The sequence below is a fragment of the Haematobia irritans genome, chromosome 3, assembly GCF_050003625.1.
Source record: "Haematobia irritans isolate KBUSLIRL chromosome 3, ASM5000362v1, whole genome shotgun sequence".
Lineage (NCBI taxonomy): Eukaryota > Metazoa > Arthropoda > Insecta > Diptera > Muscidae > Haematobia > Haematobia irritans.
Genome location: NC_134399.1, coordinates 229,415,462 through 229,431,695, shown reverse-complemented (window position 1 = coordinate 229,431,695; position 16,234 = coordinate 229,415,462). Strand labels below are relative to the sequence as shown.

The 16,234-nt window shown below is 31.7% G+C and overlaps 2 protein-coding genes across 13 annotated transcripts in view; both read left to right on the top strand.

The window, feature by feature from the left end:
* if (integrin subunit alpha inflated) overlaps nucleotides 1-1,260 on the top strand; it is a 104,954-nt gene extending 103,694 nt beyond the window's left edge. For all 8 annotated transcript variants that reach the window (XM_075298329.1, XM_075298325.1, XM_075298331.1 and 5 more), the window contains one exon: nucleotides 9-1,260. In XM_075298329.1, coding sequence (XP_075154444.1) covers nucleotides 9-98 — 90 coding nt within the window. In that variant the 3' untranslated portion in view covers nucleotides 99-1,260. The remainder of the gene's footprint in view (nucleotides 1-8) is intronic.
* A 6,463-nt stretch (nucleotides 1,261-7,723) lies between these two features.
* Nucleotides 7,724-16,234, top strand: part of rdgB (retinal degeneration B) — a 56,340-nt gene continuing 47,829 nt past the window's right edge. For all 5 annotated transcript variants that reach the window (XR_012720052.1, XR_012720049.1, XR_012720053.1 and 2 more), the window contains exon 1: nucleotides 7,724-8,487. The gene's annotated coding sequence lies outside the window, so the exon portion shown is untranslated. The remainder of the gene's footprint in view (nucleotides 8,488-16,234) is intronic.

Genomic DNA, 16,234 nt, shown 5'->3' with positions numbered 1-16,234 from the left:
TCTTTCAGTGTGGTTTCTTCAATCGTAATCGCCCTGCCGATCATACCATGGAACGACAACCATTACGCAATGGCTACCATGGCGATGAGCACCTGTAAGGATGAATTCAAATGCCTACCTGCCGCCTATTTTCAACAAAGACTCCTAGAGTTCTCTGTGTCCAGTTATGTGTTGCTTTTACAAAAAAAAAAAAACAAGGAAAACAAACTAACAAATCAAAAAATCCAATGGATCCTGTGGCAACTCTGTATCCTCCCCGTGCCAGCCTTTTATGCACACACCCATACACAAACCCTTCCCCAACCATGTACTCACACGTAAGGACTTTTCAAAAAAGTCTAAGCGAAGAATGTCGAAGTTGCTCCAGCAGGGCCCACTTAGCCTCAATGTGCCTGTGCCTTTCGAACATATCCTATCATTTTCTATTAACAATCGCATTATAAACGTGCGGACGATAATAATGCGATTCTCTAATTTAAACTAACGGCTCCTAGTCACCAAAAACAAACACGAAACTAAAATATATAGATTTTTTAAATATCATTAACGTTTGCCATAAACCACGAAATATTGGGCGTGATTTAAATTAGCCATCCCACCCGTGTCGGGTGAAAACTGTCCCTACGACCAGATTCCTGTTTTTTTTTTGTAATTTTCATTGTGGATCTGGGTTCGTCTAGAGAGACACAAACACCCACACCTCCTCCTCCTCAACAATTTTGACGAGAGTGGTAATGTTGTGGATGACCAATAATAAGCTGAAGATTTGCTTAATCGATCTATTTAATAGAGGCAAATAAATAAATCTGTCAATGAAAACCAAAAGGGATAAAGAAAAGAAACGAAGGGAAAGAAGAAAAGCCCAAAAGCAAAAAACAAGTGCTAAAAATTTATTTTTAATAAAAAACAAAGAAACTAATAAAACTAATTTTATACAAAAAAAAAAAAAAACAGAAAGTAAATAACTAAGATTAAAAAGGGCGACAACCCTGGCAAATGTGCGAATACTTTTGGTTGCGAGTGTTTGGGTAGTGAATGTTGTTATTCTGTTTTTTTTTTAACTTTTTAAATGTAAGTTTGCGTGAATGTGATGATCGAGTGAATGTGAATTAAATTATTAAAAGTTTCACACACTGTGCAAATGTTTACTTTGTAATTTTTATGTTAATTTTTAAATTGAATTGTCCGTTTTCTTTTAAGAGAAAAAAAACGACACCAATAAATTGTAAATAAAATATAAGCGAATTAATTTAGTAATAATTGCAAGGATTTATTTTCATTTTCTAATAACTGAAAGTAATTGTGTTCAAGCTCTATGAAGATTTTTTCCTTACGCTGTTTGGATCAAAAGATTTTGTCAAAGGCGGGAATTACGTCCTTCCCGAGTTGACAACAGGCCATACTACTTTGTGATACAAACAGCTGTCGTTTTGCCCCTTCCCCCTATGTAAAGTTTCTCATTGTTTAATTTATTAATTGTACTTATTAACCGCTAACGTTTAACTTGGCTTCTATACTAAGTTGTAAAAATTAAAAAAAAAAAAACGAAACAAAAAATCAAATAAAAATATCCTAAACAAATAAAAAACATATTGAGAAAAAAAAAACACATAAAATCAAAAAAAAAAAAAACTAAAAGCATGTTTTATTTACGCTCATCACACAATCCCCTTTACATGGATTTGGATTTCCACAAAGAAATAAAAAAAATAAATAGTGAGTGAATTTCAATAATCTCCCATAAATGGTCATTAAAACGAGGAGTTTTTAGGGTTAGATTGGATTTTAATGGGCCTACATCTAAATCATGCATGTTTTAGGCACTTTTCTACCATTGCACATGGAACATATGTTGGTTTCTATCTCTAATGGTTATTCACTCGAATATTCCATGGTGTCACTATTTAAATTTTTAATGACCATTGGAGTGATTTAAGTGTTTTTTTTATTCTAAAATAACGCATTGTTAATCCGGAACTGATATGCAAAATATGGAAGCCAAAATGGAATAGCATAGGAAACCGTTCATGTATATTGAAGAAGATGCGGTCTCCGAATTTTGTACTATAACAAAAAGTTTAACAAATTCATAAAAAAAAAAATATTTCCAAGATTATACCACTATGGTGCAAAGGTTAGCATGCTCACCCTGCTTGCAATGTTCCCGATTTTCGACCAAAGTTTTCGGCTGTGGTATTCTGCGTGATTCTCTAAGTGATTTCAACTTGTCAATTATTATATTCCTTATTATAGATGTCCCAATTTTCTGATAAACGATTCAACCTCAACATGGGTATATTATTTTAAAACATGGTAAACTATTTTCAGTGTAGATAGATTTTCAACATTTTTAGTGTGCAAGAAATGTCACTTTAATTTTTTTTAGGAGAGATGACGAAAGGATGGAATGCAACACTGTATTCGAAAGAGCAAACTAACTGTTAGCTTAGACACCAACCACAAATGCGATTACATTTTCCATAAATATCGATAAACTTATCGGAAGACGACTGAACCAAAGAGTATATATTTAGAAAGAGATTGCATCAAGTTCGAATCGAAAATTCGAAGTTTGCGAGCTCAGTCCAACATTTGGGTACAGTGTGGTATTTTGGGTTTAGAGAAAATTAATGTCGTTTGTTTTTTACGAAATTGGATTGGCACATGCATTTCATTAACATAGCTTAGAATAGAAAAAAATGAGAAACAATTAACTAAATGAAATGTTAGTTCTCATGAAATGTTGCTACTGACCCTCCAAACATTCTGAGAGTCTTAGGATGGCTGAAGAAAATATTGGAATGACTATTTTAAGACTACGACCAGTGCTGCCGCTACTACTTCAATCGAAGTATTTTGCTTCATTTTCACAAAATTTACTTTGTCACTCCTTCTTCCAAAAATCTGCTTCACTTTTTGTTCTGCTTCAAATTTTTAAATTTTTCCCCATATTACCTAATTGTTTTTCCTATTCCTTTAATTACGATGAACATAGCGGTTTTAATCATTGAATTATTAAGCAATGTGGACCAATTTTTGCATAGTTGTTAGAGACCATATACTTACACCATATACCAAATTTCAGCCGAGTTATTTAAAAATGTGACTTTCTCACTTTCATAACTCATTTTGTAGAATATTTTCTTCATCACTCAAGATTGTGTGATGAAACACATTAGAGAGTATATTCTTAATCTTTTTGTTTTAATATGCTGATTTTCAGAAGAAAAAAGCTAACGCTCATCAAACAAGCATACATGTAATTGATAAATCATCGTTTATTGTTTGCTTTGGTTTGACAATTTATATGTCTGACGGCCATGAAATAGAATACATATTTTTTCAGTTGAATAAAATATGCTAACACAATAAGCCCATATCATTTATAATGCATTTTACGGACATGAAACAAAACAATAGTTACCATATTTTTAACGTTCTTTTCTTATTTTATATGTAATAATGCAAACTATTAGATAATATAAAAAAATAAAAAAGAAAACATCACATGTAAAGACTCATGAACGAACATTTCTGCGAAATGCACAATCAATCACAAAAATGATTATTTAAAGAGTAATATGGATAAAAATCTTTTTGAGGGCACACTTTCTTTATACAGAATACTCATATTTGACTCCGAAATGTTTATATGAAAGGAGTGCTACATCGATCACTAAAATGATTATTTAAAGACTCACTGAGACAAATCGTTTTGAGGGCACACTTTCTTTATGCAAAATACTCATATCTGACTTAAAAATCATATCGTATATGATTGATTTAATCAGTTTGAAGAATCATTTATGAGTCAAATGTACTATGGTACAAGTTATTAAACTTTTGTCGAAAAATGCTAAATTCATTCAATAAAAATTGAGAATTTTTTAAAATATTTGAAGTCAAACGTTTCAGACAAGCGTTAGAATGCAATAAAAATCATAAAAAATTATAAAAATTATTTATTTGGCACAATATCATACATTTTTGTAATTCACATCCAAACCACTGAGTTGGGATCACACCTTAGGAAGTGCTGCAAATTCAGTACAACGGCTATTGAAATGGTGGACATCCGTCCTATGACAAGCCCATGTTAAATTCATCGCTTCTGCGCCAATTTTGCACTACTTCCGGATCCAAAAAGAAAATTTTCAGTACTTTTTTGGCGACGCTTTTTTTGCTGGGTGGTGATAGTGATTTGCGGGAGCGAGCAAATTCAATTATTCTAGACAGGAACCCTACATTGTCCAACAAAGATGTAATTTCCTAAAGATGCCGCACTTGAGGACTAAGAAAATTATGAAGACAAAATTAACAAAATTAAATTTCGAGTGTAATAAGTGCAACAGTTTCAAAATATAAACAAAAGTAGTTATTAAAAATTATACACAGAAAAAAATATCACAAAAAATTTAATTTTTTTCAAATTAATTGGATCAATTAACTTTTTAATCAAGATAGGAATATTAAGTTAATTAAGTCAATGTTTGACAATTTTAACATTTTCTATTAAAAAATTAATTGATACAATTAACTTTTTTTATCAAACTAGGAAGACTAAGTCAATTAAAAAGTTGATGGATTTTTTTAATGTTGAACTAAAAATTTATTTGAAGAAAGTCAATTATGAAATTAATTGAAAATAGTTAATTTTTTAATGAAAAAATTGAGTTTTGCAATAAATATCAATTAAATTTTTTTTATGGAATCAATTAAATGAAATCAATTAATTTTCTAATCAGGTATTTTTTAATGTCCAATTAAAACTGTGATTAATACTATCATTTTCGTGATTGAAGACATTTCAATTAAAAAATTAATAGGATCAATTAATTTCGTGATTGAATCAGTAGAAAGTTATTTTAATTAAAAATAGTTTAACATTTTTGTTTTAACGGGAATACTTCTTAACGTAAAAAGAAATGTGTAGCGGTATCCTTGAATTACAATTTTATTGAAATCCACATCTATTGAAGCTCGCCACCTTGGTATTACAACACACAAAAAAATATTTTTCTGATTCAATCACGAAATTAATTGATCCAATTAATTTTTTAATTGAAATGTCTTCAATCACAGAAATGATAGTATCAATTAAAAAATTAATTGACAGTCAATTAAAAAATTAATTGATCCAATTAAAAAATTAATTGATACTATTAATTTCTGTGATTGATTTTTATTTCAATTAAACAATTTGTTGATTCAATTAAATTTTTAATTGAATATTTTTCAAAACTCAATTAAGATTTTAATTGGAAAAATTTTCCTGAAAATTTTTTCTGTGAATGGACTGAATAGCCGAAGATTTCATGCTCTTAAAATACTAAAGCGAATTTTGCTTAGGATAGAGGACTCATTTTTCTGATATAAAGTTTGTTTCCTTGTCCAAAAATTCATAAAATTTGTTTCCTAGAATCATGTATGTAAAACTCAGATTTACAGGTGAATTGTAATGTAAATGTGTCCTTACTTCAATTCTCCGTTTCTGTGGCTCAGAATCAAAACCAAAATCATTAGTGTAAAGACAAAATCTGTGGAACCAACCGTCAATGATTTTTTTCTGGGTACCATTTCAATCACAGAAAGTCGAATGAAAACCTCGTGTTTTATGTCTTGGGCCAGGTTTATTTTAACTCTTATACTCGAATGTGCGCAAGAAGTAGAATAGAAGGATTGAGCTATATAAGAATATGGCCCGATATGAAGGTTAGGTTAGGTGGCAGCCCGATGTATCAGGCTTAATTAGACTATTCAGTGCATTGTGATACCACAGTGATGAACTTCTCTCTTATCACTGAGTGCTACCCGATTCCATGTTCAGCTCAAAGACAAGAGACCTCCTTTTTATAGCCGAGACCGAACGGTGTTCCACATTGCAGTGAAACCACTTAGACAAGATTTGAAACACACAGAAATGTCAATACCATTACTGAGGTGGAATAATCCAGCGCTGCTAACCATTGCATCACGATGGCATGGGGCAACGCCAAGGTAAACTTGGTTTTAAAAACTCTTAAAAAATAAGGTCAAATTGGTTTTAAAAAATCTTAAACTATTTTTCAAACTAATGAAATCGTTTTAAGTTTGTTGACTTTTTGCGTCTTCACTAGCATAATTGGAAATGGTGTTCCAACAAACCATATGTTTCCACATTTCTCTTAGGTGCTGTTGTCAAGCAAAAATACTCGTTGGTATAACATTGTTTGTGGCATTGAAAGAGAATTTCATATACTTCCTCTCGCGCACGAGCTAAGAGATTGCCCAATTAACAGTGATGATAATTTATATAAGACACATACATGTTTTTTCTAAATAAATCTTATAGAGACAAAATGCCATAGGAAAAAGGAAAAGGTGCTTTTTTATTTTTTATGGACATTTATAAAATTTTAAAGGCCACTTTCATTATCCTACAGATATTTTAAAACTTCTGATAACATAGAATATTACCGAAGGACGCCCGTTTACTACCCCCAGAGAAGAAATATGATCACCTCAAACATGTTTTAAGAGCAAAATGTTATTTTTGAACGGGGAACATGTAACATGTTTGTCGCAACCATGTTATGTTCTCGAAAATTATGTACCTGATTTCGCAATCACGTATATGTTTTCCGAGTAAAGAACATGATTGCGACAAAAGTGTTCCAAGTTCACTGACCGAAAATAACATTGTGCTCTTGAAACATTTTTGAGGTGATCATATTCCTTCTCTGCGAGTACCTTTCATGAGTTTCATTAATGAAGTGAATGTATTCATTAATAAAATGAATTTCGTTCACTAAATGCAAAATTTGTTTGATTCATAACATTGATGAAACACACGCGACAGACAAAGATTTTGTCTTTCCAATAATAATTTTGGTATTGATTTCGAAAGGGGAATTTCAGTAATGATACATTTAAGACGCAATTTATTCTTATTGTAAGTTTTGCTTTAATTTATACTACACGCTGAGATGGAATATAACCTCAGACCTGTTTCAAGAGCATAATGTAACATGGTTGTCGCTACCACACAGAAAAACGACGGTTGTAAAACTGATGCTACATCTAATTTATATAAGTTCAATTCTAACTAAAACAGAAGAAGTTTTTCTGTACACGTTTTTTTCTCGGAAAAATGTTTCTGATTTCGGCAATCATTTTTATGTTTGGAATATTTTTGCCACAAAAATGTTCCACCATGTCTCGTCCAAAAGTAACAATATGATCTTGAAATAGGTTTGAGGTGACCATATTCCTTTCTACATGTAGGATACAAATTCATTCTCTGCTTGTAGGACGCATCGTTCCAATATAAATAGGATACACTTTAATGTCAAAGTTTTAAAAACTATTTCCGATTATAAATAGAGAAGCTAGAGAATCCATTATGCCATTCATTACTTAAAGGAATGGTCCAAATTATCAAATCAATAAATGTTCACTCTTTAAAATAGCATAGTACAGAAAAATAACCGTTACTATTTTTGATTTTCACCTGTGAAATTCATCATAGAGTAAACTCATTTTAGCGTTTTCTATGAATTCAAAGAGAATTCAATTGTTGCAAATTGTCAACAGTGTTCCCAAAAAATAAGCATTTTATCTATATATTCTCTCTCTCTTGCCTGCTCTCTCTCACTTTTGGGGCTAATCGAAATTTCTTTTGTTTGTTTGCTTTTTTGGGGGGGTACCACTCAATGTTATGGAATCAACAAATATGGCACAGTCTCATTTTGACGCGCTCGGAAACGCCAGTAACACGGATGAAAATCAACAGCCCGCTACCGTGTGCGTTTGTCCGTGAAAAACAAGTTTATTTTTGCAGAAATAAAATTGACCATCCATGGGGGATGGATGGTAAACGACGGTTCTCCTGTGGTGTATAGTATTGGCAAAAACAAAATCGCTGGTGGAAGAAAATTCTTTTGTTTACCAAACAAACAAAATTGAAAATTTTCACATTAACAACCAAAATAAAACTAAAGAAGAAACCAAACAAAAAGCCCAACAACAAATATACATGAAATCCGTAAATTCGTACATCTGAAAATACTTGCGTGACGGTGATTCGAACGAGAGTCCATAGTGTATATCCAAATGAATGTACATACATACACGCAGATAAAATACATATTGCATGCATATATCTGATTATAGTAGTAATTTTGCCATAAGAAAAGTGCTCCCCTCCAGTTTTTGTTATTTGTGAATTATACCCAACACCGTCAATTAATTAAAAAGCAAAAAAGTAAAAAAAAAACGTATTACGAAATCAGTGAATGTGTGTGATTTTGAAGCTACAGTTTTGCTGTTTCATTTATTTACACTTCTCGAGTAGCTTCACTGTTGTAGTTGACCTTTGCCAGTACAAAACTGGAGAATCGTGCCCCCACCTGCCCATAAATCAAAGCTGAAAACGACACAAATGGCTGCTGTGGGATATTAAATAATAAGCGATGCAGTATTTCACACAATAATAAACAAAAACGTGTTGTAAGTAAAAAACACACACCGTAATTGTTAATTTACCCCCCACCCCCAACACCCCATAACCGAATGCAAGCACGAGAAGAGAACTTTCTTATGGCTATGCACTGTGTATTTATTTGCCCTGTAAAAACTCTGCTCCACTTATCATATGTACGGTTGAATTGTGTGTACGTCTGTGAGTATAGAGACGATACTTGTTAACGAGGGAAATTCGCAATGTGAGCAAATGTCCCTTATTTGAATAATTTTTGGCTAACTTTAATGACGTGAACTAAAAATAAGACAAAATGTTGCATACAAATGTACTGCACAATTTTACTAAAAAATAAAATATTTCATATTTTCCCAAAATGGGAGAAGTTTGCTTAAATTGAGTTCATAAGTCTCTCAAATTAGTAAACTTTATTAACTTGTACCTGTCTTGAACTTGGAACAGCAATAAAGACATTTTAACAATTTTTAAATCCAATTTTTTCCTTCAATATATGAAATTTTCTTAAACAACAAAAAAAATATTATTTTTAATAAATTTTCTTCAATTTGACAAAAAGTGAACTTATTTGTAACATGTTGCTAGAAAACTATTTTTGTTAAAATTTTCTAACATAGACCTACATTTTCTGTCATGGTGCGTTCAATTTTTTTTTTGGTGCACTCTTTGGCGAACACACTTGAAGTTGCAAATGTTATCATTAGAAATATAAAATAACATGAAATTATTGGAGTTTAGTCCCAAAATATTATTATCCCCCATTTTCATGAAGCTCCGTTAGTGCTACGTTAGCTAACGAACTTTTAAACCGTACTATGTACATATCTGTTATCTTGCCTATATATTCCATATGCCAGTTAGGAACTTAACTGCTAAAAATTTTTCAATTAAAGTTAACCGGAGACAAGATATTTCGATTTTACTTTCTGTTAGCTGGGAGTTAAAGTCTAACGGATATACATGAAAATGGCCGTATGTCGAAAAAAAATTATATAGGAACAACTTTTCTTATGCTTTTACTTGTTTAGAACACCTTATCGACGTTCAAAAAATCGTTTGTGGTATCTGTTAACATGGAAGTATACAAAACAATGATGCAATATTTCCTTTCAAAATTCTTCACACAGACAGTATAACGGCCATGGTTAGTTTGCATAGTCAAAAATATATATATTATCTCTGAGGTCTTATGGAGTCTTCTTTCCTGAAAAAATACTTTGTATTCATTTGGTCTGTACAGGAGCAAACAGGGCAAACGTAAAATTAACAATTCGAAAATAATAATAAAGTATAAAAGAGAGCATGTTCCTTATTTCTCTGCTATAATTTACAAGAGCTCGACTAGCATGACTTGGGATTTCAACAAGACAGTGCCACATGTCACCCAGCAAACGTAACAATGGCGTTGAGAGGCGAGTTCGGTGAGCATTTTATTTCAGTTTCTGGACCGGCCAATTGGCCTTGAGACTATTTTTCGTGGGGCTATATTAAAGCTAATGTTTATACAGACAAGCCCGCTTCAATTTACAATATGAGGCATTTATTCGTGAGATACTGACCGAAATGTTGCAAAGAGTATGCCAAATTGGACTAAGCTTATGGACCATTTGCATGAAATAATCTTCAAACATTATATTATATGGACCGTACTATCGATTCAAATAAATATTTTGTGAATTTTATGTGTTAGTTTTTGCTGTAGCTTTTAAAAATCACTCTGTTACTCTCGAACCAATTCTGGTGGTTTAAAAAATAAGTTATTAATTATCTTAGTAGCCACACGGATGAAAAAGACTGTTTTTCATATGTTTGGCTATAAACATTATATGTTTGGAACACAAATTTTTAAACACAATATTTTTGAGTGCAAGCATATAATGTTCATAAACTAGCATAACATGTTTGGGACATATATGTTAATATGTTAGAACATATTATGTTTGGGACATAAAATGTTTGTAAATATAATATGCTTGGATGCAAACATATATTAATTTAGAAATAGCCTATAAACATATATGTGTTTAGTAGCTTGGAGCGCTATTTAACAGGGAGCGATATTGAATTAAATTGGTGGTTGTTGCTTGTTATTACAAAATTAACATTTTATTTTTCCTTGGGCAATTGATCAGCTACTTCTTTGATCCTTACAAACTGTGTGGTCCGCTGTTCGAATCCCCGTCCGGTAAAAGGTAAAATTAAAATAAAAAAATCATACAATTGAATAATTTCTTCTACAATGTTTGTATTACAGAAAAAAATCTCGTGGTAGTGAGAAAGATGTGGGGGAATATACAATTGGGCAGAAACAAAATTTTGAGCATTCAGGTCGAAAACCTATGTTGTTAGCACCTATATTACCTGTTTATTTTCATAATTCATTATGATTGTAAATATATAAATAAATAAATAAAATTTTGAGCACAATATTGTTTGGGAGAATTTTTTTTATGCATATAATATTTTTGGGTGCAAAATGCTTCCAAACATATTATATGTTCACATAATAACATATTGTTTTTTGGAAGACAACATTATTGAATTTGGATGCAAAAATACAAAATGTTTGGAACTTAGACTACCAAAACATATATTGTTTAGACCAATATGCTTTCAAACATATTATATATTGGAAGAGATCAAACATATAAATGTTTGGGCAATACCCAAAAATATATATGCTTGAAGCAAAATATGTTTGGGAGTATATGTTACAGAAGCGATTTTTTGTGAGCGTGCAAGTAACTTGTGTGGGATGTACTAATATCGCTCGCAATGTTATCAGTATAAATCGTATATTATTACTCTATTGTACTCTGTAAATGAGTACAATCTCTTTACTTTACAGATGAAAACATAAACTTATGGCTATGTTAGGTTTTTGGCCTCTCTTTGGTGTATTAACAGAAACATGACTGTGCCTCGTGTGTGTGTTAATGTTTACATACTCATAATTGGCATAACCATTAGTTTTGAAATTAAACCAACGACAGTCTTTTCAATTCATTGTGACTGGAGCAAGGTCAAGGTATAAACGCACTTTTTATGCACATTTGCAATGACTATGTGCATTTCGCTAGCGTAGCATACACATGAGTGGTTCTTCGTCGACACATAAACCGTGAGCTAAGTACAAATTTATCGTTTGTTTCCTCAATCAGATGTAGGCAATTGTATCAACAATTAGTAAATTTTTTTTCTTCTTAATTTTTTATGTAGTTATAGTTGAAATCATTGTGTGTTTGTTCATTGGAATCATTAATTTACTTTCCTACTTTGATCGATTGATATAACCTTTCTTATAGAACAGCTAGCAACAACCGATAAACTTATTCTAAATTAATGTCTAGTACGCATTGCAAAGCAGATAGTTCCATGTATGCGTACATAATTAACAAACAAATTTGTAATAGTAAACTTGAAAGAATTTCTTTAACATGTATCAATACTGTTGAGATTATTTTACTTGACTATCCCAGCAAAAAAGCGTCGCCAAAAAAGTAATGAAATTGTTCTTTTTGGATCCGGTAGTGGTGCAAAATTTTTGCAATCCTTATTAAATAGAAAATGTCTAGTAACACCCACAGAGATTGGGTCGTTGATGACTTTTAATAAGTTAAATGGTCAGATGAAACAAAAATAAACCGTTTTTAATCTGATGCAATAGAACATTACTGGTAATGACTTCCGAACATTACAAAGTCTCATGGTATGGGGATGATCACACACTTGGCTGTTGGTTAGTGATAAGGAATCATGAAAAAAGGAGACTACCTTGATATTGTGCAATCAAATTTGCCTGAGTTTGTGAAGTTTTGCGCCTCCGTGAAATCGGCATGTAATCTGCGTTTCTAATACAATTTAGTTAAATTTTTTTCTTCTTCTTTTTCCTTTCACTTTTAATAAGATGCTGCGTAACGATTTTGTCCTCCTTTTACAATTTCAATACCTACAGATATAAAAAATCATAAACCAATTTTTTAGCGTCACTGTATGAATGTTACCTGATAATTGAAGATTCCAAAATGAAGACGAATGAAGGGGTTGTTATTCTGTTGCTATTTTCTTTCTTTATACACCATCACGAACATTGATAGAATATTGTTAGTTATTTATGTTCAATAATTTTGAAAAAACTAAAAATATTCTCACTAATTTAAAATAATAAATATTTTATTTGTTATTTATTATATTATTTTACTATATTATTATTTAACAAGCTCTCCGTATACCATAACAATACGATTCAAACTAAAAAAAAACAACCCACGCGCAAACATATCGTTTACATCGATGACAGGTAGATAAAAGAAATATAGGAAAATTTCCTATATTCTAACAAGTGTGTTTCCTTAAGTTTTGAAAGGATTGAATACTTCTTAGTACGAATGAACTAAAATATTTTTCTATGCCAAGTGTTATTCGTATGTATGATATGCTTTCTATAATAAATGAATTCAGTGTTATCGTTTTATAAGAAATTTTACTAAATTTGAGGAAACTTGGGTTTAGTTCATATTTTGTTTATTTTTACGAATGCTTTGTTATTAGTGAATAAAAAAAACAGTATTAGTATAATTCCATGACTTATTCTAGTTAGTGAACTATTCCTAACTGCTTCCAGTTTAGGATTTTTTACTGAAACAAGTAAATTTTATTATTTAATGGAAATAAAATGGATAAACTAAATGTATAAACATTTTTTCCTTTAGTTTCGAAGGCACCTTTTTCTGGGTGCTGGTTCACTGTTTTTTCAGTGTGAAAAAAATTTTGCAGCAATTGGACTCAATAAACCGTTTTTTATTAAGCAAATCATACTCCTACGTGGTCAAAATGCACTCGGTTTTGCTCCCCATTGTATATTTTTAAACAAACAAATTTTATCACAATATTGCATAAAATTTATAATCTAAAATTAATGTTGCACAATCCTTCTTATTAATTTCATATGTCTTTTTGGGAGTACTGCAATATTTGTTGTGTGAGGAGGATGCATTTTTTTGCCGCTTTAGACTTAAACATTTAAATGTTGTAGATAGTCACAATTATATATCGATAATTGAATATCATCTCATTTAGGTTAATATAATTGCAGCATCCCTAATCCAAGTGTAAATGTAGAATACATCATTGTCGATTTTCTCTTGAAAATGTTACTAATTTTTCAATTTAAACAAATTCTCATGTACACACAAAATAAGAAATTATTTATTCTCCTCCATAGCAACAAACCAAAATATATAAAATGTTCATGTTTTTGCCAAAAACAAAACATGTCTAATAGTTTACAATGAGGAAAGCAGTATTAATATTCCCCTAGTCCATTCATTAGATTGTCTAAAATAGAACACACGTGGGATATTATTTTCTATAATAAATTCTAGTGCAAACATAGCTATTTCTATAAATTCACTTTGATATAAATAAAAGACTAGTGGGTTTACTAACTACATGCCAAGTAAAGAAATACATTTAAAATATTTTTATAAAAATTGTGCAATTCCTATTTCTATGTCATGTCTGGAAGCTACCAAAAAGTACTCCTTATGCGAAAATTGTTTATTTGAAATGCAGATAGAGCTTCATTTCATTTCATTTTATTGAGTACCTACACAACCAGATTAAAATCTTATAATTACAGTGCAGGATTATAAATGTTAAAACATCTCCGATTAATAATAAGTACAATAATTAAAATTAAAGATAAAAAGAAAATAAATTAAAATTAGAATAAATAAAAATTGTATTAATAATAATAGAAAAAAAATATATATATATAGAAATTACTTTTAATATTCAATTGCGTTGTATTATTGATGATTGAAATTGAAATTGTGATACTATATTATAAATACAAGCAAATTTTTAATGATAAATATTCTAGTTTTGAAATAAATTTTGAATACTCTTCTTAAAAGATGATGCGTTGCTGATGCATTGTATATCGGGTGGTAGAGTGTTCCAGAGACGTATTGTGCCAATAAAGAACTACCATTCGGATACAAGACTTGTCCTTATAAAGGGTATTATATTCCTATTTCTATCAGATCTGGTAAACAAAATTTTATCATAGAGATAGCTGGGTTTCCGTTTGTAAATCAATTTATGTAGAAATACTAACGATTTGACATTAAGCAGGGTATTAAAACTAACGCCAAAGAGGGAGTTTGTAACATGCGAAACATGATCGGTCCTGCGTAACCCATACACATAACGAACTATACTATTGAATGCCACGTTAAGTCTATTTTTGCTCACGGAGTCACAATTCGCGAAGAGTTCAGATCCGTAAATTAAACCCGGTAACAAAAGACTTTTCGCCAGGAGAAGTCTAATATTGACTGGTGTGTAGGAATGAGTAACCCATAAAGCATGACTTGACCAACTCAATGTGCTATTGAATACTACTCCAAGATTCTTAGCACTAGTGACTACATCGATTTTTTGACCATTCAACATAATGTCAGCATTGGACAAAGAGAACCTTCTATTCTTGTGTATAATCAAACATTTAGACTTTTGTGGATTTAGTAGCAGATCATTTGCTGTTGCCCATCGAAACACACGATCAAGGTCGTGGTTAAGTTTCCCCAAACACTCACTAGTATCACCTACCGGTCTACTTAAAAAGATTTGTATGTCGTCTGCATACATAAGTATCTGACTATGGACTATTTCTAGAGGGAGGTCATTTGCGTACATGCAAAATAATAGAGGTCCAATTATAGAACCCTGTGGAACCCCTTTCGTAACTGGTAATGGCAATGAATAAGTATCTCTGGTGTAAACCGTCTGTAACCGATTGTTAAGATAGGAAGTTATGAGAGATGTAGCAGTAGGTGAGAAATTGAAAAATCTTTGAAGTTTTAGACATAACATTTTGTGATCAACAGTATCGAAAGCCTTTGAGTGATTTAAGAGTACAAGAAAGCTAACATGGTTCTTATCAATATTTCTCCTAATTGACTCCGATACTTCGATCAGTGCACTCACACAACTATGATCTCTGCGGAAACCAGACTGCCTTTCAGATAACAAGTTACCGCGAAGAAGATAATCATATATCTGCTTATGTAAAATCTTTTCGAACACTTTAGAAACATAACACAAAATAGCAATGGGTCGTGACTCTGAATTAGATTTCGGTATAGGAATAATCTTTGCATGCTTCCATATCGTGGGATAAGTACTGGAGGTCAGAATTGTGTTAAATAAGTAGGTGAAAAGAGGAATAAGTTGATGGAGCAGTATTCGTATAAACCTGGGGTCCATTCCATCCAGGCCAATAGCATTCGACTTAACCATGAAAAAACTCTCTATGACCTCATCTTGGGTAACGCACCTGAACTCGAAATCGTTCCTCTCAGATAAGATTGCTCCTATGCCGTCATCCGTGTCATAGAAGGATGTGTCCGTCGGAGGGGCAGGGATATTAGTAAAAATCTCTTTCAAGTCATTTGGATCACCTTGATAACCGCCCGATGACCTAGCTTCCCAACGCCAATATCATGTATAATTCTTCGTTTTTCCCTGGAATCTAAAGCAGAATTGAAACGCATAGAGTAATATTCAGTCTTCGCCGCATTGATGTTTCTGTTCGCTATTCTCCGCGCCGATCGATACTCCTCTAGAAGATGTGGTAATCTAAAGCGCTTCCATCGTGAGTATGCAATATCCCTTTCCCTAATAGCAGTCTTAATCGTGTCGTTAAACCATGGTTTAGTACCTGATTTCACTTTGATCCTCTTAATAGGCACA